This window comes from Populus trichocarpa, chromosome 12, assembly GCF_000002775.5.
Source record: "Populus trichocarpa isolate Nisqually-1 chromosome 12, P.trichocarpa_v4.1, whole genome shotgun sequence".
Taxonomy (NCBI): domain Eukaryota; kingdom Viridiplantae; phylum Streptophyta; class Magnoliopsida; order Malpighiales; family Salicaceae; genus Populus; species Populus trichocarpa.
The window spans coordinates 2,825,748-2,849,367 of NC_037296.2; the positions used below are offsets into that span (position 1 = coordinate 2,825,748).

At 31.3% G+C, this 23,620-nt stretch overlaps 1 protein-coding gene across 1 annotated transcript in view; it reads right to left on the reverse strand.

Annotated features, from left to right (window-relative positions):
- Window positions 1-19,845, reverse strand: part of LOC127904104 (receptor-like protein 6) — a 46,312-nt gene extending 26,467 nt beyond the window's left edge. Inside the window, exons 1-2 of the mRNA XM_052446055.1 lie at window positions 19,427-19,845; window positions 3,901-4,266 (exon numbers count right to left, since the gene is read on the reverse strand). Of these exons, the coding sequence (XP_052302015.1) occupies window positions 3,901-4,266; window positions 19,427-19,819 (759 nt within the window). The 5' untranslated portion in view covers window positions 19,820-19,845. The remainder of the gene's footprint in view (window positions 1-3,900; window positions 4,267-19,426) is intronic.
- Window positions 19,846-23,620: the final 3,775 nt, after the last annotated feature.

The following is a 23,620-nucleotide window of genomic DNA, read 5'->3' on the forward strand; positions in this document are numbered from 1 at the left end:
GTAGCTTATTTTCCTATTAGGGACTTATTGGATAAGGAGAACAAGGGAAACAAAATCTAGTGTAAGTATATATTTATCATCGTGTTGTTCCATGCTTCCATCAGTTATTTTATAGCATATTGAACAATATAGTTCTCACCTGTGATTTGTTATAATCGCAGCTAATTCTTCAAGGTATTTTTATTGATTTGTAATATTTGCATAGAAATCCCATGCATGCCTGAGGGTGTCATGGAAAAGTTTTGGTAATTGTTGCCTGTTGTGCTCTATCCAAAACCAATGACTTCCATTGCAATGGATAGAAGATAGTATGGTTCCTCATGAGAACTAGAAGAAAGTAAACAAAGTGTTGTTATGAACTACAAGGGATAGCTATTGGTGTTAAAAATTATTAACTGGAGGATTGTATCTTTCCATTGTTTGATATTGTTGTGGATTTTTTAACTCTTTATTGAGTTTCTTCATTGGGATTCTTTCTCAGGCACCAAGGCCATTGTCCCAGTCAGACTTGCAGAGAGTTCTTGGCACAGCAACTAAGACTAGGGTTGCTGCAAATGAGTACAGTAGTTCAAGCTCACATTCACCTAGGTGGCCAGGTAGTCAGATGACTATCAGGTTCAAGCCATAACTCATGAGCTCTCTATACTCGTAGTATCTCAAATCTTGAATCTTCAGTTGGATAATCAGAACCCTTGAAATATTCATTTGTTTTCTCTTAATATGAGGCCAAGAGAAATTGTATTTTAAATTATTTTAATGTTTTTTCTATTCTGAAATGCTCTAAGTAGAATATGTTGTTTTTAGGCAACTCAGAATTGCAGATTTGCTCTTAACGTGGTATTAATACCTATCTTGCTTTTCTTTTGCTTTAGATATAAACTTGCCAATCATCAATGTTGACTGATTTTGTTGATGATTTTGGCTCTGTGTCAGAGTTGTGGAACATTGTTTGTCCATGTTGATATATGGGTTTCTTACACTTTTTAATAGTCATTTATGACTTACAAGTTATAGAATTACTCTATTTTGCTTGCAAATATTGCTGCTGTTGTGAGAACAGAATTGTTTTAATTCTTATAAATCTATTTATAAAATTTAAAATACTCCAAGAAAGGAAATGTTCATTACTCTATAAAACATAACTGATTTTATGGTTTACACAAACTATTGCTTGCATACATGGAATCTTTTTCATAGAAGTAACACCCAATTAACCTTGATGAAAAAAAAAAGAAGTAAAGGGAATCCAATACTCTGAATCTGCCACATGATATCTTGTTTGTACTGCAAAATTAGAAAGATAACACTGATCAAATAAATTGTAGAGAAAAGATAGCCTAACAAGAACTGTGAATATAAAATTTGAAAACTCAAATGCTCGCAAAACTTACTTGAAAATATCAATTGCATTATCTAGTTTCTTCTAGCACCACATCTGCCAACATTCTTCTTTGTTTTCTTGCTCTTGAGATTCCATATATCTTCAACCATCCTAAAAAACCATGAAGGTTTTTTTGTTCTAAACACGATGTATCCCGTAGCAACTCCAAACACAAACCCACATCCATACCCCATTGTCACAGCTTTCCGTCCAAATCCATCTCCGAACAATGTTGAATCATCTCCTTCATCAAAGCTTGATGGCCGCAATGATGGTGCCTCATCACCGTAGCATTCTTTTAGTACTTGAAATCCACATAAACCCAAGTTTCCTTCAAATGAGGTTGCAGTAAAGGTGTTGAACTGCTCTCCACTTGGTATACGCCCCTCGAGCTGGTTATGTGAAAGGTTTAGGACTGCAAGAAATGTCAGACCCCCCAGCTGCGTTGGAATCCTTCCGGTAAGCAAATTTGAAGATAGATCTAATGATTCCAAATTGGTCAAATTTCCTAATGATGATTGGATATGACCTGTAAGGGAATTATGAGAAAGGTTGAGCTGGTGGAGTGCTTTAAGCTTTCCGATCACCTTTGGAATCTCTCCAGTGAAATTGTTATTTGACAAATCAAGTATTCTAATTGTACTTTGTATCTTTCGAAACTCAATTTCTACACCTTTCCATGTCATTTCTATGGAATAGACATAGCTGGTGTAATTTGTTGCGTTAAGGTAAATCATGTTTTGATCCGAGGCCATCATTGCTTCAAGACTATTGAAATACCCAGTTGGCAATGGTCCACTAAAATTGTTGTAAGAGATGTCAAGAATCCGTAATTTAGAGAAGGAATTATATGCAGTCGGACCCTTCACAAAACCTTGGAGTTTATTGGATTTTAGGACAAGAATTTGGAGCTTTGGAAGCGTTTCTAGAAAGTAGGGAAATGCATCCTCAATCTTATTGTTGCCAAGATCAAAAACTTCCAACATTGTGCAGTTGATGATAGACCGTGGTATTTTCCCTTCTAATTCATTTCCATTGAAGTTGAGATATTCCAAGCCATTATCCTTTGAAAATGTTGAAGGGACAGTGCCTTGAAGATTGTTCATGCCTAGATGCAATACTAAGAGCATGGTGCTGAAGTTCCCCAAACATTGTGGTGTAGAACCCCTAAAGCTGTTGTTGGACAAGTCCAGGACCTGAAGGAATCTCAGCTTGCAAATAGAAGAGGAAATCTCACCTGTCAATTCACTATTGGAAGCAAGAATAAGGGCTGTCAAGTTCTCTTGTTTGAAAATCGAACTTGGGATTGGACCACGCAAGTGGTTATTGCTCAAATCAAGGTATAACAATGAATCGTATTGGAGTTCACTTATATTGCCTATAAAATTATTGTTATGAAGGTCAAGATAAAGTAAAGAAGGAAGAGCAAACAAAAAGGATGGTATTGTTCCATTGAACAAGTTACCATATAAAATTAGACTCTCTAGATTTGAAAGGGTATTTAATTGAGAATGGATAGGGCCTACTAGTTGATTATTTGATAAATCTAAATCTGAAAGATTGACTAGCCTACCCAAAAAATTTGGAACTTGACCCATAAATTTATTGGAAAAGAGATACAAGTAACGAAGCTGTACAAGGTTTTCAAATGATAAAGGGATCTGACCGTTCAAATTGTTACTTGAAAGGTCTAAAAAAATGAGCTGTGTGAGATTACCAAGCAATGATAAATCTGACCTTATAATAGTACTATTACTAAGAGACATATATTCTAATGACTTTAGATTACTGATTAAGTCGTTTTCTAAATAAACTGAAATTCTTGTATTAGAAAGACCCAACCGAGAGAGGACATTACTCAAATTGGACGAAGGAAAAGAGCCAGTGAGGCCTTCGTTGTATGACAAATAGAGTCTTTCAAGGTTTGGGAGGAGAAAGATGTTACCCGGGAATTTCCCCTGCAATCGACAATCCCAAAGGGAAAGAGATGACAAAGAAGAGGACAGATTCGTCAAGGAATTAGGTGCAACCAAAGACATATTTACATAACCCAAAGCGAGATATCTTAGCTTGGTTAGGTTTTGAACAATCTTGTCAAAAGAAATTGGTTCTGGACTTAGATAGAAGTTTCCAGAGAGATGAAGGGAAACCAACTCACTGAGTTGCTCAAGACCATATGGAATTGGACCAGTAAGATTGTTCCCTCCAAGATCCAAGTACTGCAGGTGCTTAAATTTCCCCATTAAGGATGGGAGTTTTCCTTGCAATCCACAGGAATAGAGTCTGAGCGATGACAGAGAAGAAGACAGATTCATCAAGGAATCGGGAACAACTAGTGACATGTTTACCCTACTCAAATCGAGTTCTCTAAGCTTGGTTAGGTTTCGAACAAGATTGTCAAAAGAAATTGGTTCTAGATTCAAATAGTTGTTCCAAGAGAGATCAAATGAAACCAACTCATCAAAATCATATGGAATTGGACCAGAAAGACTGTTCCATCCAAGATCCAAGTACTGCAGGTGCTTAAATTTCCCCATTGAGGATGGGAGTTTTCCTTGCAATCCACAGTCATCGAGTTTGAGTGATGACAGAGAAGAAGACAGATTCATCAAGGAATCGGGAACAACTAGTGACATGTTTACCCAACTCAAATGGAGTTCTCTAAGCTTGGTTAGGTTTCGAACAAGCTTGTCAAAAGAAATTGGTTCTACACTCACAAGATCGTAGTTCCAAGAGAGATCAAGAGAAACCATTTTGGAGAGGTGAGAGATTTCTGACGGAACTTGGCCTGCAAGATCTGAACCACTTAGGTTAAGATGTGTTAGATTGGAGAACTGGCCAAATCGAGAAGAAATATGGGAGGTGTTGAAATCATTGAAAGAGAGGTCGAGGCGTTGAAGATGATGGAGAGAGAAGAGAGAATTATTGGGAAGGAGGGTGCCGTAAAGCATGCTGCAAGAGAGGTCCAGTGCAGTGACATGCCCGGTATTCAGGTCACAAGTGACCCCATCCCACAAGCAGCAGTCTGTACCCTCTTTCCATGACTCTGTCTTGGGATATTGATCATATTGATAGTTTCTAGCAAACCAGAAAGGAGAACTCTGAATGGAGAAGGATTGTTTGAATTGAAGGAGAGAAAGAGATTGGCGATGAGCACACGAATGAGAAGAGGAGGAGGAGGAGTAATTTGAGGAGAGTGGAGATGAAATTGTTGAATGGAAATGGAAGAGAAGCAGAATGGAAGAGAGAAATTGAGAGAGGGACAGTGGTGAAAACCCCATGTTGGCTGGCCTTACAGGATTCGAAAGTATAATTAACTGGGAATTTAAGATGAGAAGTAAAGAAAGGCATTATTAGTAGTATTTATAGACGAAATCAAAGTGACTGGTTGAAGCATTAAACAAGTTTCCTTAGCTGAAAGAGAATCGGAGCAAAGAAAGACTAATTTGTTCATGAGCACATATTAATTGTTAGTATTAAAATACCTTTTTCAGGATTTAATAATTAAAAAAAATAAAGAAAGAATAAAAACCGATGGAAATATATGAAAGGTTCCTTTTTCAGGATTTAAATAAAAAAAATAATTAAAGTATGGGATTATCTATACGTAATTGAAATAAAAAAATTGATAAGAAAAGTAAGCTTCACCTTTATATCGTTTCTCATGACCCAAAAGTCTTTCGGTGTGATTCACAATGTTGTGCAATATATTTTTTAAATGTATTTTTTAATTGAAAATATATTTAATTCTTTTTAATTTTAATATAAACCCATCAAAACATAAAAAAACACATAAAATATTTAATTTAATGCTTTTTTAGGCAATATGTTTTTATAAAAAAACAAAAGTTACCACAATATCAAATATTTATTAATGAGAATAAGAATAACAACATGACAATATTAATTTTCTAAATGGATTAAATATCTTTTGATATTTAATGAGGGGTTGGTAATTTTCTTAAAATTAATTAATCCTTTTACTGTTAAAAATCTTGTGGGGGATAGAAAGTTGTTGGAAGAAGAAGGATAATTATTTTCTGTCCTTTTTCTTCCCTCTTTCCCTTCCTTTAAGGCTCCCCTTTGCATGTCATGCAGTTGGTGTGGGAATAATCCCCTTTGCATGGGACGACAGGCTGCCTCATCACTCCTCATGCATGTGTGTGTGTATATATATATATGTATATATAGGCCTCCTTTCTCTTGGGAATAATGAATGAAGCTTGAGAATTGTTTTTCATGCGATTGTTCATTCTAAAATGCAAAACTAAGAGTCTGTCGCTGAAGTTTCCTGAATATGCATGTTTTTCATGCGATAGTTCATTCTAAAATTATAATATATGTTGTTATCTATTTTTTTGGGTCCTCAAAAAAACATAAAATAAAAAATTGTTGAAAAAAATTAAAATAATATATCAGTAAGGAAAAAATACGAATGCTCAAAAAATAGCAATCACTATTTACAGAAAGTAAGGTTCCTATCAACTTTCCTTGTTGACTCAAAATAAAAGCAAGAAAGCAAGGCAAAGTAATAATTACTCCAAGCACTAATGACTTTGCACTTATATATCGTTTTTCGCCACCCAAAAAAGAGCACTGAGTGTTGGAAACACGGCAATATTAATTAATTTCCGATATTAATTAAATAAAGAAGAGAGAAAAAGACAATTCATAAAACTAAAAAAAAAATTATTAGAAAAAAATCAAAAAAATATATTAGTGAAAAAAAAATATCAGAATGCCAAAAAAAAAAATAGCCATCACTATTTACAGAAAGTGAGCTTCCTATCAACTTTTGACTCAAAATTGTGCAAAATCATGCCCCCACTAGTCGTTGTTGCTAGACTAAGCTTTTTGTGAGTGTGGTTATGGTTATTTTTTAAATTATTTTTATTTAAAAAAGTATGTTAATAATATTTTTTTTGTTTTTAAAAAATTATTTTTGAGATTAATACATCAAAATAATTTGAAAAATAAAAAAAAATATTAATTTAAAATAAAAAATTTAATTTTTTTAAAAAATTATTTTTAAAACGCAATGGAAGACTCCAATGAAATGCAAGGCAAAGTAAAAATGACTTTGCACTTGTATATCGTTTTTCACGACCGAAAAAAGAGCACTGAGCGTTGGAAACACGGCAATATTAATTAATTTCCGAAATTAACAAAGTCTATGTGAGGGATGTGCAGCAAGTCAATGTGCTCATTCGAACTTCCTTTGTAGCTTGTTTTGTGGTAACTATACTTTTTATATTATCACATTATAATGTAAAAACCAGTTAGAAACATGACAGTATTTATTTTTTATTAAAAATAAATTTTAAAAAATAAAAAAAAATATTATTTCCATGTATTTTCAAAAAATAATTACTTTGTCTTTCAAACTTACTGAATTCATTATATCGTTGAGTTGGAATATAAAAGGTGGGTAAGATTGGATGATAGTGGCCAATGCAGACAAAGTGAGGATCAAACTTGTAGAATATGACTGGTTTCGCTTTAACTACTCCGGCATTTTATATTCCATGGAAGGGATTCAACGAGCTCTGTCCCCTCCCCTTCTCTGGACTGGTCAAGAGTGTCTTTTACCTCTCAAATTAGGACAGCAATGCAAAGGAAAGGCATGTCTCCATGGATGTCGTCATTTGGTTGCTTAATTTTGAAGCTCTTCACTTGAGTCCTCCTTTAGATTCTTGTTATTCGTGCCAAATTTAAATCATTCTTATTAAATCCAATATATAAGCTAGATTTTACAAAAAGAAAAAAAATTAAAAATTAATTAACAAATTCTCATTCTCTTTCAAGAAACTGTTTCTTAATTTTTGTTGAAAGTCAAGGATTTGCAACCACTCTTCATTTTGTGATCTGTCCGTTACCTTACAAAACAAATTGAATACAAAACAGTCATCGATTCATTACACGGTGCTTAAGACACGTCAACTGGGAATGAAACTCGGTTAAGTATATTAATTATTAAATTTAAAGAGAAGTTTGAATACAGGGGAAGAATGAGAAATAGAAGAGGATTGATGGTCAGGTTATATATTAATTATTATTGATGAAATTACTGATAGAATTATTTTGTTTGTCATTTTTATTGCAATTTTATTGGTATTTTTGACACGTCACTGTACGGACAACCTGGTTTGAATCCGACTGTAATTATATTAGTAAACTAGTCCACAAAAACTTACACATCATCGCATAACTTGCTTTTTTATTTTTCATATTCTGTTTAGTATTCTCTCGGTATTTATCGACATAGTGTTTCTATCAGTATATACCGACAGAGTTAAAGATAGAAAATTTTCCAACTTTCCATTGACATTGGCAAGATATATATTCCTTGTTGACTTCAAATTGTGCAAACTGAATTGTTGTTTCTTGGCACCAATGACTTCGCACTAATATATACAACGTTTCTCATGATACAAAAGTCTTTTCATTCCTTGAATTGATTTTTCCTTTTTCTATTCTAAATAAAAAATAATTTAAACTATGAAATTATGTGTACATAAAAAATAATTTTTTAAGAATTTATTTTTTATTTTTAATATTAGTATATTAAAAATATAAAAAAATCAATATTAATTTTCTAAATGGATTAAATAGTGTTTTAGGGGTTGTTTATTTTTCATAATCTTAGATATTCTGAAATTAACTTTTTTGTTGAGAGTAAGTCTATGTTCTAATTCGAACTTTCTTTGTAACTATATTTTTTATATTATTACATTAAAATAATGTAAAAACAAGTTTTTATTAAAAATAAATTTAAAAAAATAAAAAATATATATTTTTTAATTATCCAAAAGTTCCTAGCTATCAACCTTCCTTGTGGACTTGGTTGGTAATGTGTATCAGCCCAAAAAGTCTTTCTCAGCGTCAACAAGGAAAACCAATCTTCATTTTCTCAGAAAGTATGGAACTGAGGGTTGAGTTATTCATTTGCAAATATCTCCACGCTAGGAGAGCTCCCTTTGCTGATTACTAAACAAGAGTATAATATGTAAAAACTTGATATCGATATATAAAAATGATATAATAATATGCTAGGAATACGATAATATTGATTTCTTGTTAAAAAATAAATTTTATAAAATAAAAAAATATAAAATATTATTTTAATATATATTTTTAATAAAAAATATTTTAAAAAATAATCTCCACCGTACTCTAAGAATAAAAATACCACAATATTGATTTCCTCAATGAATTAAATAGTGTTTCAGGGGTTTTTCTTAAATTCACTAATCCTTTTAGTATTAAAAGTAATTAAATAGTTATTTGACAAATTTTGATGAGGCTTAATTCAATAATATTTATAAAAAAAACAACACTTTTCTGGGTTATCAATCTTTCAATTTATATACCTTGATTTTTTCTTTATCTATTTTAAATAAAAAATAATTTAACATTGAGATTATGTAAACAAATAATTTAAAAATATATATACAATAAAAAATAAAGATTGTAAACCTTTTATCTATATGGTTCTGGGAGTATTTATAACCCCTGAACCTTGTTATTTTGATGGAGTTGAGAGGCTGGAAAGTCATTTCTTTTTTATAGCATTAATAAATGATAAATATCTCTTACAAAATATTAAGTGATGAACAAATACCTCTTGCACAATATTAATGTGGGATATATATATCCATGGCAATAAAAATATGATAAGTTTTTAGAAAAATTTTATATACCTAGGAATATAGGAAGATAAATATCCTTAACTTTAATATTTTATATTAAAAGTTATAAGAATAAACAAACGAAACCTTATAGCCTATCAAGTAGCTCGGTCCCTTAGTAGACTAAGACAGTGTTCGGCATTGCGGTCGGAAAGTATTTTTAAAAAAACTTAAATTTTTTTTATTTTAAATTAATATGTTTTTAATGTTTTTAGATCAATTTGATGTGCTGATGTCAAAAATAATTTTAAAAAATAAAAAAATATTATTTTAATATGTTTTTAAATAAAAAGTATTTTAAAAAATAACTGTTATTATATTTCCAAACACCTGTGAGTGGTGAAAACGCGATAATATAAATTAATTTATGGAAAACATGGATATATATAGACTATGAAGTTAGAGAATCAAATTTTCAGATAAAGCCTTAATTAATGAAATTAAGTTAGATCTTCTCCGATGTGCCTTTAATTTAATCGGAGCAAAGAAAGACTAATTTGTTCATGAGCGCACATAATTGTTAGTATTAAAAATGCAACAGAAACATAATATGAACAATAGAAAATAAAGTAAAAATAAAATTGTGCAGAATAATGTCCCACTAATTAATTGTTGTGTCTAGACGGATGGAAACCAAGGCAAAGTAATAATTACGCCAAGCAATGACTTTGCACACATATATAATTGTTTTTCACGACCCAAAAAGGTCTTTTTTAATTATCCAAGAGTTCCTATCAACTTTTCCTGTGTACTTGGTTGGTAATGTGAATTATCAGTGTATTTTTTTTTTAATTTTTTTTATTATAAATATAATAAACAATATTACTTTTTTACATTAACACATCACAATTATAAAATTAAAATCATTTTAAAAAAAATTAAGAAGATTATAGTTTCTTTCTCAGCATCAACCAATCTTCATTTAGTCTTCATCACCCTACCTTTAAACCTTCTAGAAAAACATACTTAGGCTCAAAATTAATTTTTCAAAATGTGATGGGCAGCAAGTCTATGAGTTTGTAGATACAGTTTGTGCTCCTTCTTTGCAGCTCGTCTGATGGGAATTGTATGCTCTTGGGGACTTTTACCCTTCTATGCCTTGTTGGCTAATGATATTAAGAATCTCAAATTATGCTTCAGACATCAATATGGAAATTCAGCAAATTTTTAAGAGTCAAATTATAATTTTGTAAAATTAAAAGATCAAAATAAAAATATCATAAATTCATAACTACACTAAAATTTTACTCTTAATTCATCTTTAATTTTTTCTGGAATCTTGGATTATGCTCTAGGAATTAATTTGTAATTTTTTTAAAAGTTCAAGAAGTAAAAATGTATTTTAAGGAAGCGTAAGGAAGCTGACTTTTTTAATTTTTCTCACTGCTGAGAGGAGAATTAAGAAAGCTTTATGCATGGAGTGCGAAACATCCATGTATAGCTGAGTGCTGACTAGAAGCGAGAAAATAATTAATTTGAAATAAAAAAATATTTCAAGTTTTTAAAAAACACGCTGGATGCAATATCAAATATACCTATCAATAATAGTAAGTATTGAAAATACAGCATTATTAATTTATGGAAATCATTGATATACTGATAAATTGACTGAGAATAATACCTCTTTCAGGATTTAAAAATTAAAAAAAAAAGCAAAAATAAAAAACTGCAATATGTATTCCCATCACTGTTTACAGAAAGTAAGGTTTCATCAAAAGTCTTAATTGAAGAGACGAGTTTATTTAAAAATATAGTTATGATTATTTTTTAAAATATTTTTTATTTATAAATTTAAAATCACCAAAATCATATTACTTTAATTTACATAAGATCACAAGGCCATGAAGGTTTAATTTACATGTCTGGAATCTTTAAAGTGGGGGCCACCTTCTCATTAATGGCTCACCAAGCATGATCATTGCTTGAGCGACAACATTTATTACTATTAATTAATTATTAACATGTACTAAAAAGCGGGGCGGATTCAATGCACCCATGCCAAATTCTTTTTTTTCCTAATTTTCTCAGTAGATGGTTGAAATTCTTTGTATTTATTTGAGATATAAAGGTTTTTATAAGATTTTAAAGCTTCATTATGGATTAATTTGATGAAATATGTTTTAATTTGTAATATTAAAAAACAATTAAAAAACTAATAACCATATTTTAAAAAAAAATCTAGCGGACCTATCTTAAATTTGCATAAAAAGTTACATATCTATGCGGCCTAGCAGGATTAATCCTTACATTTCAATGTGAGAAAAGTATGAAATGTTAACTAATTTTTACTCGTACACGGTTATGAAATTTGTTATAGGAAGTAAATAAAAAAACATATATTTAATTTAATTTTTCATTAATTTAATATTAAAAAATAAAAATAAAAACAGAATTTAACTAAAAAAACAACTCAACACAAGCTTATTTATCAAACTTGGATTGTGAAACTAAGATAATCCTATAAAAAGATATCGAAATAATTTATTAAACTCAATTCTTAATCAACCAAAATTTTAAAAATAATATTAAAACAATAATAAAATATAACACAAAAACTCATGATTCGGGCCAACTAATCAAATGCATGTCTTGGATTATAAGACTAAGATAACTTTATAAAATACAAACCAAAATAAATTATTAAGTCTAATTTTTAATTAACCTAATATTGAAAAAAAATTCAATTAAAAAAAGAACAAAAAAACACTCAAGTCAACCAGTTAAATCTACTAGCTAAATCAAAAACCTTGATAACCTCATAAAAAATAAAATATTTTTTTTATTATAAAACTTAATTCTAAATCAACTTAATCCAAAGATTGCTTTGCCCACTGAAACATAATTTCCAAGAAATTCAAGCCTCAGTATATAGGAAGAAAACTCCTTAATAATTTACGATCGTAGTTTACTCACAGCTTAAGCAAGTGGGGATGCAGAGTTAAAGAGTCATCATCACCTTCTTATGTCCACTTCAATCCAGTCTACAGTCAACACGTTCTGGCAATAGCTTTATTGAACAAAATTTGCTTCCTCCCATGCAAGTAATTTAATTTAATTAAAAAATAAAATTTAGCAATGAGATTTATGCGAAGATTGCTTTGCCCACTAAAATGTAATTTCCAAGAAAACATCGGAAGAAAACTTGTTAATAATTTACGATCGTAGTTTACTCACAGCTTAAGCAAGGGGGCATGCAGAGTTAAAGAGTCATCCTCACCTTCTCATGTCCACTTCAATCCAGTCTCCAGTCAACACGTTCTGGCAATAGCTTTATTGAACAGTCAACCCACTCTTTCAGCATCAACAAGGGAGAACCACTCTTCATTTTGTGATCTGTCCGTTACCTTACAAAACAAATTGAATCCAAAACAGTCATCGATTCATTACACGGTGCTTAAGACACGTCAACTGGGAATGAAACTCGGTTAAGTAGCCTGTGATATTGCCAATATTCTGACGAAATCAAAGTCACTGGTTGAAGCATGAAACAAGTTTCCGAGAAATTCAAAGCCACAAAATGGGAAGAAAACTTGTTAATAATTTACGATCGTAGTTTACTCACAGCTGAAGCAAGGGGGCATGCAGAGTTAAAGAGTCATCCTCACCTTCTCATGTCCACTTCAATCCAGTCTCCAGTCAACACGTTCTGGCAATAGCTTTATTGAACAGTTGCTAGAAAACTGACAAACAATGGAGAATTAATGGAGTTTGAAGGTTCTTGCACTCAATTCGATGCTGTGGGATTGGTCGTCCTAAAAGGTCTTTCTCTTTAGCATCAACAAGGGAGAACCACTCTTCATTTTCATATCTGTCCGTTACCTTACAAAACAAATTGAATACAAAACAGTCATCGATTCTGTAATATATAATGCGCGCATTCAGCAAAGTTTGAGAGTGCAGCCACTACAATCAGATGCTAGTTAATGCCTTAAAGCCTGCAAGTTATCATCCCTTGTTTCCCATCCCATATATAATATTACTGATCATGCTTATATCAGTAATATTGTTTTATTTTTAAATACTTTTCTTGCTTATCAATCTTTCAATTTATATACTTTGATTTTTCCTATTTTTCCTTTTTTCTTTTTCTATTTTAAATAAAAAATAATTTAACTATGAGATTATGTAAATAAATAATTAAAAAATATTTATGCAGTAAATAATAAAAATTATAAACTCTTTACTAAATGATTCAAAGAATATTTATAACCCTTGAACCTTATTATTTTGCTAGAATGGAGGACCTGAAGAGTTATTTTCTTCTTATAGCAATAATAAATGATAGATATCTCTTACACAATATTAAATGAGAAACAAATATCTCTTGCAAAATATTAATGAGGGATAAATATCCGTTACAAAATATTAATAGTGATGGAAATATAATAGGTCCTTAGAAGATTTTTATACTACTAGGGATATAGAAAAATATTACTTGAAACTAATAAATTAATCCCAATTATAGAACAAGATGATCATGATATTGGCATTAAAAAGTTGATATTTCAAATCTAAATTATCAATGATTTGAAATTTATCAAACATGAGACTGTCAAATATTTAGGAAGAATTTTATACATCTAGGACAAAATATCACTTAGACAATACCACACCCTTTTATATTAAAATTAATAAAAATAAACAAATAAAATCTTGTAGCTCAACATATTGCTTATAATACTAATTAAAACTTATTTTTTAGCTCATCTAGCAGTAATCATAAAAGCATTAAATTAATATTTTTTTATATGTGTTTTTTTATATGGTTTTCAATGCTTTTAATATGTTGATGTTAATTTTTTTTTGAAAACTTGTTATTTTGATATATTTTTAATTGAAAAATATTTTTTAAGATTTAATAATTAAAAAATAAAGTAAGAATAAAAACCTTGGAAATATGTAAGGTTCCTATCAAATTGACTTCAAATTGCGCAAACTAAATTGTTGTTTATTGGCAAAGAAATAATTACGTAAAGCAATGGGGGCACTAACGACTTTGCACTTATGGATCATACTCTTTGCGTGCGCTCGGTAATGTATAGCAGTTTAATTATTTTTCAAAGGTATATTTTAATTCAAAATATATTAATATGATATTTTTTAAGATTTATTTTTAATTTTTAATATGAGCATATTAAAATCATAAAAAAATATTAATTTTCTAAATGGATTAAATATTGTTTTAGAGGTTGCTAATATTTATTAAATTAATTAATCCTTTTAGTATTAAAAATAACTAAATAGTTATTTGACAAATCTTGATTAGTAATATTGTTTTTTTGAAATAATTTTCTTGCTTATCATTCCTTCAATTGATATAATTTGATTTTTCCTTTTTCTATTTTAAATAAAAAATAATTAAACTATGGGATTATGTATACGTAACTGAAATAAAAAATTGATAAGCAAAGTCATCTTCACTGTTATATGTCCAATCCAATCCAAGCAATGGAGCACTAATGACTTTGCACATATATCGTTTCTCATTACCTAAAAGTCTTTCTGTGTGATTCATAATGTTGTGCAATATATTTTTCAAATGTATTTTTTAATTGAAAATATATTTAATTCTTTTTAATTTTAATATAAACACATATAAAATATTTAATTTAATGCTTTTTTAGACAATGTGTTTTTATAAAAAAAAAAAAAAAAAGATACCACAACACACATTTCATTAATGAGAATAAGAAATATCTTATGTTAATTAAATATTGATTTTCTGAATGGATTAAATATCATTTCAGGGGTTGTTAATTTTCTTAAAATTAATTAATCCTTTTACTATTAAAAATCATGTGGGGGATAGAAAGTTGTTGGAAGAAAAAGAATAATTATTTTCAGCTGAAATCAGTTGTGCCCTTCTGTCCTTTTTCTTCCCTCTTTCCCTTCCTTTTAGGCTCCCCTTTGCATGTCATGCCCAGGTTAATGACTTTTATTCTAATCTTAAGCAGATGCTACCATGGAATTACAGAGATTTAGGCAGTCTTTGTAGAAGGGGGGCTGCCTGCACAAAACTATGTTAGTTCCAATGATATTGAAGTTTTTTGTTACTGGGAAACTAAAATTTATAATTATACGAACACCTTAGTCAAAAGTATTTGGAGTGGGTCTAATGTTAACTAGAATGGTATAGTTTCTTAGCAATTTTAGTCAAGTTATTGTATGTATGAATTATATATAAACTGATTATTCTGACTAGTAGGATTCTGTTTTGAGTTTTTTAGTGTAGATAGGTGCTTTAATCGGTGTTTGGGATATAGGGGAGTGATTGCTTGTGCCGAATGAGATGGGATTAAGTTTCCAGTTTTGCTGGGATGAATGGAGTTGAAACAGATTGAGTTGTTTGTTGAACTTTTGAACTGGTGGGTTGGAGTTTAGGCCTCTGGGTTGTTGAGAAGTTCGAATTCTTGTGTGACAATGGAGATGGGGGCTATGAGATTAAGATTGTGATGAGGGATTAGGGGATTTGGGTGTTTTAGTGAAGATGGTACTTGCTACAACCAACCGACCTTCAGAACTCGATGAAGCAATCCTCTGGCGTCTTCCTCAGGCCTTTGAAATTGGGATAAGTTGTGCAAACACATCATGACATTATGAGAACATCTTTCTCAATTGTATTGAATGATTACTTTATACCCACATCCGATTAAAGAAGATAAAATGCAACAACAAAAACCATCTTCAGCATCCAATTATGTCCATTCAATCTAAAACCATCCAATCTTGGGTCAGTGAGGAAATTAGCGAGGGTTTAACCATTATGTTCAATGCGCTTTTTTTTTAATTGAGAACATCAAGAACTGACTTCGTGCTTAATATATCGGCTTGCTTGCTTACTGGAATTTCAGTGCATGAATGGACATGCTGCTTGCTTTTCAGTTCTTCGATTTCAGTGCATGAATCGAAAACTTGCCAATCACCAATGTTGACTGATTTTGTTGATGATTTTGGCTCTGTGTAAGAGTTGTGGAACATTGTTTGTACCTGTTGAGATGGGTTTGTTACACTTTTAATAGTTATTTATGACTTACAAGTTATCAGAATTACTTTATTTTGCTTGCAAATATTGCTGCTGTTATGAGAACTGAATCTGTCAGTCGAGTGTTGTTCTTTTAAGTTACTCGCTGGTTTGTAGAGCAATTTGTTCATAACACTATAAATCTCAAAATACTCCCAGAAAGGGAGATTGAATTAAGTGATCAAGAATAAGCAAATGTTCATAACTCAATAAAACATAAATGATTTTATAGTTAACACAAGCTATTGCTTGCTTGACCTATTACATGCATGGAATCTTTTTCGCAGAAGTAACACCCAAACCATTTGATATCTTGTTTGTAAAGGGAGTCCAATACCATGAATCTGCCACTCAAGTGTTGTTTAAATGTCAAATCCACTTGATATCTTGTTTGTACTGTAAAATTAGAAAGGTAAGACTGATCAAATAAATTATAGAGAAAAGATAGCCTAACAAGAACTGTGAACATAAAATTTGAAAACTCAAATACTCGCAAAACTTACTAGAAAATATCAATTGCATTATCTAGTTTCTTCGAGCACCACATCTGTCAACATTCTTCTTTGTTTTCTTGCTCTTGAGATTCCATATATCTTCAACCATCCTAAAAAACCATGAAGGTTTTTTTGTTCTAAACACAACGTATCCTGTTGCAACTCCGAACACAAACCCACATACATACCCCATTGTCACAGCTTTCCATCCAAATCCATCTCCAAACAATGTTGAATCATCTCCTTCATCAAAGCTTGATGGCAGCAATGATGGTGCCTCATCACCGTAGCATTCTTTTAGTACTTGAAATCCACATAAACCCAAGTTTCCTTCAAATGAGGTTACTGTAAAGGTGTTGAACTGCTCTCCACTTGGTATACGCCCCTCGAACTGGTTATGTGAAAGGTTTAGGATTGCAAGAAATGTTAGACCCGCCAGCTGCGTTGGAATCCTTCCGGTAAGCAAATTTGAAGATAGATCTAATGATTCCAAATTGGTCAAATTTCCTAATGACGATTGGATTTGACCTGTAAGGGAATTATGAGAAAGGTTGAGTTGTTGGAGTGCTTTAAGCTTTCCGATCACCTTTGGAATCTCTCCTATGAAATTGTTTTTTGACAAATCGAGTATTCTGATGGTACTTTGTATCTTTGGAAACTCAATTTCTACACCTTTCCATGTCATTTCTATGGAATAGACATAGCTAGAGTAATTTGTTGCATTCATGTAAATCATGATTTGATCCGAGGCCATCATTGCTTCAAGACTATTGAAATACCCAGTTGGCAATGACCCACTAAAATCATTGTCAGAGATGTCAAGAATCTGTAATTTAGAGAAGGAATTATGTGCAGTTGGACCCTTCACAAAACCTTGGAGTTTATTCGATTTTAGGACAAGAATTTGCAGCTTTGGAAGCGTTTCTAGAAAGTAGGGAAATGCATCCTCAATCTTGTTGTTGCCAAGATCAAGAACTTCCAACATTGTGCAATTGATGATAGACGGTGGTATTTTCCCTTCTAATTCATTTCCATTGAGGTTGAGATATTCCAAGCTATTATCCTTTGAAAAAGTTGAAGGGAGGGTGCCTTGAAGATTGTTCATGCCTAGATGCAATACTGAGAGCATGTTGCTGAAGTTCCCCAAACATAGTGGTGTAGAACCACTCAAGCTGTTGTTGGACAAGTCCAGGACGTGAAGGAATCTCAGCTTGCAAATAGAAGAAGAAATCTCACCTGTCAATTTACTATTGGACTCAAGAATAAGGACTTCCAAGTTCTCTTGTTTGAAAATCGAACTTGGGATTGGACCACGCAAGTGGTTATTGCTCAAATCAAGGTATGTCAGTGAATCGTGTTGGAGTTCACTTATATTACCTATGAGATTATTGTTATGAAGGTCAAGATAATATAAAGAAGGAAGAGCAAACAAAGAGGATGGTATTGTTCCATTGAACAAGTTACCATATAAATGTAGACTCCTAAGATTTGAAAGGCTACTCAAAAAATCTGGAATCTGACCCATAAATTTATTGGAATCGAGTTTCAAGTAACGGAGATGTACAAGGTTTTCAAGTGATGATGGTATCTCACCTATAAAATTATTACTTGAAAGATCTAAATAAATGATCTTTGTGAGATTACCAAGAAGGGCTAGATCTGACCTTATAATGTTACAATTACGAAGAAATATATATTCTAATGACTTTAGATTACTGATTAAGTCGTTTTCTAAATAAACTGAAATTCTTGTATTAGAAAGATCCAATAGAGAGAGGACATTACTCAAATTGGACGAAGGAAAAGAGCCAATGAGGCCTTCGTTGTATGACAGATCCAGTAATTCAAGGTTTGGGAGGAGAAAGATATTACCTGGGAATTTCCCCTGCAATCCACAACTCCAAAGGGAAAGAGATGACAGAGAAGAGGACAGATTCGTCAAGGAATTAAAAATTTTTTGTGAAACCAAAGACATATTTACATAGCCCAAATCCAGTTCTCTTAGCTTGGTTAGGTTTTGAACAATCTTGTGAAAAGAAATTGGTTCTAGACTTAGATAGTTGTTGGAAGAGAGACCAAGGGAAACCAACTCGGTGAGTTGCTTAAAATCATATGGAATTGAACCAGTAAAATCGTTCCCTCCAAGATCCAAGTACTGCAGGTGCTTAAATTTCCCCATTGAGGATGGGAGTTTTCCTTGCAATCTACAGTGATTGAGTTTGAGCGATGACAGAGAAGAAGACAGATTCATAAAGGAATCGGGAACAACTAGTGACATGTTTACCCAACTCAAATCGAGTTCTCTAAGCTTGGTTAGGTTTCGAACAAGCTTGTCAAACGAAATTGGTTCTAGACTTGGATAGAAGTTAAAAGAGAGACGAAGTGAAACCAACTCAGTGAGTTGATCAAAATCATATGGAATTGAACCAGTAAAATCGTTCCCTCCAAGATCCAAGTACTGCAGGTGCTTAAATTTCCCCATTGAGGATGGGAGTTTTCCTTTCAATCTACAGTAATTGAGTTTGAACGATGACAGAGAAGAAGACAGATTCATCAAGGAATCGGGAACAACTAGTGACATGTTTACCAAACTCAAATCGAGTTCTCTAAGCTTGGTTAGGTTTCGAACAAGCTTGTCGAAAGAAAGCTTGTCAAAAGAAATTGGTTCTACACTCACATAGTCGTTCCAAGAGAGATCAAGAGAAACCATTTTGGAGAGGTGAGAGATTTCTGACGGAACTTGGCCTGCAAGATCTGAACCACTTAGGTTAAGATGTGTTAGATTGGAGAACTGGCCAAATCGAGAAGAAATATGGGAGGAGTTGAAATCATTGAAAGAGAGGTCGAGCTGTTGAAGATGATGGAGAGAGAAGAGAGAATTATTGGGAAGGAGGGTGCCGTAAAGCATGCTGCAAGAGAGGTCCAGTGCAGTGACATGCCCGGTTTTCAGGTCACAAGTGACCCCATCCCACAAGCAGCAGTCTGTTCCCTCTTTCCATGACCCTGTCTTGGGATATTGATCATATTGATAGTTTCTAGCAAACCAGAAAGGAGAACTCTGAATGGAGAAGGATAGTTTGAATTGAAGGAGAGAAAGAGATTGGCGATGAGCACACAAATGAGAAGAAGAGGAGGAGTAATTTGAGGAGAGTGGAGATGAAATTGTTGAATGGAAATGGAAGAGAAGCAGAATGAAAGAGAGAGATTGAGAGAGGCACGGTAGTGAAAACCCCATGTTGGCTGGCCTTACAGGATTCGAAAGTATAACTGGGAATTAAAGATGAGAAGTAAAGAAAGGCATTATTAGTAGTATTTATAGACGAAATCAAAGTGACTGGTTGAAGCATTAAACAAGTTTCCTTAGCTGAAAGAGAATCGGAGCAAAGAAAGACTAATTTGTTCATGAGCACATATTAATTGTTAGTATTAAAATACCTTTTTCAGGATTTAATAATTAAAAAAAATAAAGAAAGAATAAAAACCGATGGAAATATGTAAGGTTCCTATCAACTTGATTCCCTGTTGACTTCAAATTGTGCAAACTGAATTGTTGTTTCTTGGCACCAATGACTTCGCACTAATATATATAACGTTTCGAATGATCCAAAAGTCTTTTCATTCCTTCAATTGATATACTTTGATTTTTCCTTTTTCTATTCTAAATAAAAAATAATTTAAACTATGGAATTATGTATACATAATTGAAAACAAAATGATAATCAAAGTCAGTGAATATTTCACGCGAGGAGAAGTCCCTAAATTCACTAATACAAGTGCTAATAAATTGAGGTGCCGGACGTTAATTAAAAAAATAAGATAGTTAATTATGAAATATTTATAATAAGATAAAAAAAAAAGATTTATGCGAAGATTGCTTTGCCCACTAAAATGTAATTTCCAAGAAAACATCGGAAGAAAACTTGTTAATAATTTACGATCGTAGTTTACTCACAGCTTAAGCAAGGGGGCATGCAGAGTTAAAGAGTCATCCTCACCTTCTCATGTCCACTTCAATCCAGTCTCCAGTCAACACGTTCTGGCAATAGCTTTATTGAACAGTTGCTAGAAAACTGACAAACAATGGAGAATTAATGGAGGTTGAAGGTTCTTGCACTCAATTCGATGCTGTGGGATTGGTCGTCCTAAAAGGTCTTTCTCTTTCAGCATCAACAAGGGAGAACCACTCTTCATTTGTGTAGAAAGCAGAACTACTAATGGAAAATTTTGAATTGAAGGAGAGAAAGACTTAATTTGTGTAGACTTAAGTTTGGTATTGACGGTTCAATCATAACATGGGCTAAATCCACTCACTTGACAAGTGTTGATCATAATACAAATTAATAATAATTAATTATGTCATAAATACAATTAAAATTATAGAGATTAAATGTATAGTTTGCAAAACTACGCACTAGGTTGAACCATGATTGAACCACAATGGTAAACATTAATTTATGGAAAACATTGGTATACTGATTAATTGAGTGAGAATAATACCTCTTTCAGGATTTAAAAATTAAAACAAAAAAGCAAAATCATGCCGCCTAAGTAGTTGTTGCTAGACTAAAGGACACCAAGGCAAAGTAATAATTACGCCAAGCACTAATGACTTTGCACGACCGAAAAAAGAGTACTGAGTGTTGGAAATTAACATTGTTGTTAATTATAATATGAATTATATAAAAATTATAATTTATGTTGTTGTCTATTTTTTTTGTCCTCACAAAAAAAAAAATATAAAATAAAACAAAATTTTTGAAAAAAATTAAAATAATATATCAGTAAGAAAAAAAATACGAATGCTAAAAAAATAGCAATCACTATTTACAGAAGGTAAGGTTCCTATCAACCTTCCTTGTTGACTCAAAATTGTGCAAAATCATGCCCCCACTAATTACGCCAAGCACTAATGACTTTGCATTATTTATCGTTTTTCACGACCCAAAAAAGAGTACTGAGCGTTGGAAACACGGCAATATTAATTAATTTCCGAAATTACCATTTTTGTTGAGATCAAGTCGATGTGAGTGATGTGCAGCAAGTCTATCTGCTAATTCGAACTCTAAGAATACGAACACGACAATATTGATTTCCTAAATGAATTGAATAGTGTTTCAGGGGTTGCTAATTTTTCTTAAATTAACTAATCCTTTTAGTATTAAAAGTAATTAAATAGTTATTTGACAAATTTTGATCACGCTTAATTCAATAATATTAAAAAAAAAACACTTTTCTTGCTTATCAATCTTTCAATTTATATACTTTGATTTTTCCTTTATCTATTTTAAATAAAAAATAATTTAACAATGAAATTATGTAAACAAATAATTAAAAAATATGTATACAATAAAAAAAGAGATTGTAAAGCCTTTACCCATATGGTTTCAGAAAATATTCATAATCCCTAAACCTTGTTATTTTGATGGAGTTGAGTGGTTAAAAAGTTATTTTTTTCTTATAGCATTAATAAAAGATAAATATCTCTTACAAAACATTAAGTGATGAACAAATACCCCTTGCACAATATTAATGAGGGATACATATATCCATGGCAATGGAAATATAATAAGTCTTTAGAAAACTTTTATATACCTAGGGATATAGGAAGATGAATATCCTTAATTTTAATATTTTATATTAAAAGTTACAAGAATAAACAAACGAAACCTTGTAGCCTATCAAATAGCTCGGTCCCTTAGTTGACTAGCAGTGTTCAGCATTGTGGTCGGAAAGTACTTTTGAAAAAATTTGAATTTTTTTATTTTTGTTTTTACTTTAAATTAATATGTTTTTAATGTTTTTAAATTAATTTGATGTGCTGATATCAAAAATGATTTTTAAAAAATAAAAAAAATATTATTTTAATGTATTTTGGAATGAAAAACACTTTAAAAAACAACTGTTATCACACTTTTAAATACTTTTTAAAACAAGAGTGAGTGAGTGTTGGAAACGCGGCAATATTAATTAATTTATGGAAAACATGGATATATATAGACAACGAAGTTAGAGAATCAAAATTTTCAGATAAAGCCTTAATTAATGAAATTAAGTTAGATCTTCTCCGATGTGCCATTTAATCGGAGTAAAGAAAGACTAATTTGTTCATGAGCACATAATTGTTAGTATTAAAAACGCAACAGAAACATAATATGACTTTGCACGCATAAAGTAAAAATAAAATTGTGCAGAATAATGTCCCACTAATTAATTGTTGTTGTCTAGACGGATGGAAACCAAGGCAATGGAGCACTAATGACTTTGCACACTAAGTAAAAATATATTGTTTTTCACGACCCAAAAAGTCTTTTTTAATTATCCAAGAGTTCCTATCAACTTTTCCTGTGTACTTGGTTGGTAATGTGAAAGATCAGTGTATTTTTATTAAATATTTTTTTTATTATAAATATATTAAAATGATATTATTTTTTTACATTAACACATCACAATTATAAAAAAAATCATTTAAAAAAATTAACTTAATATTTTTTTAGATAAAAAAAACAAGATTAAGTAACCAATAAATTCGTTCAGTGAATATATTGCAATGAAATTACTACTGGAAAACAGACAAATTAAGAAGATTGGAGTTTCTTTCTCAGCATCAACCAATCTTCATTTGGTCTTCATCACCCTACCTTTGAACCTTCTAAAAAACCATACTTAGGCTCAAAATTAATTTTTCAAAATGTGATGGGCAGCAAGTCTATGAGTTTGTAGATACATTTGTGCTCATTCTTTGCAGCTCGTCTGATGGGAATTGTATGTTCTTGGGGACTTTTACCCTTCTATGCCTTGTTGGCTTACAATCTTAATATTGATAAGAATCTCTAATTATGCTCCAGGAATCAATCTAGAATTTTAGTAAATTTTTAAGAGTCAAATTATAATTTTATCAAATTGAAAAACCAAAATAAACATATCATAAATTTATAACTACATTAGAATTTTGCTCATAATTTATCTTTAATTTTATCGTGGAATCTTGGATTATGCTCTGGCAATCAATCTGTAATTTTTTTAAACTTCAGGAATT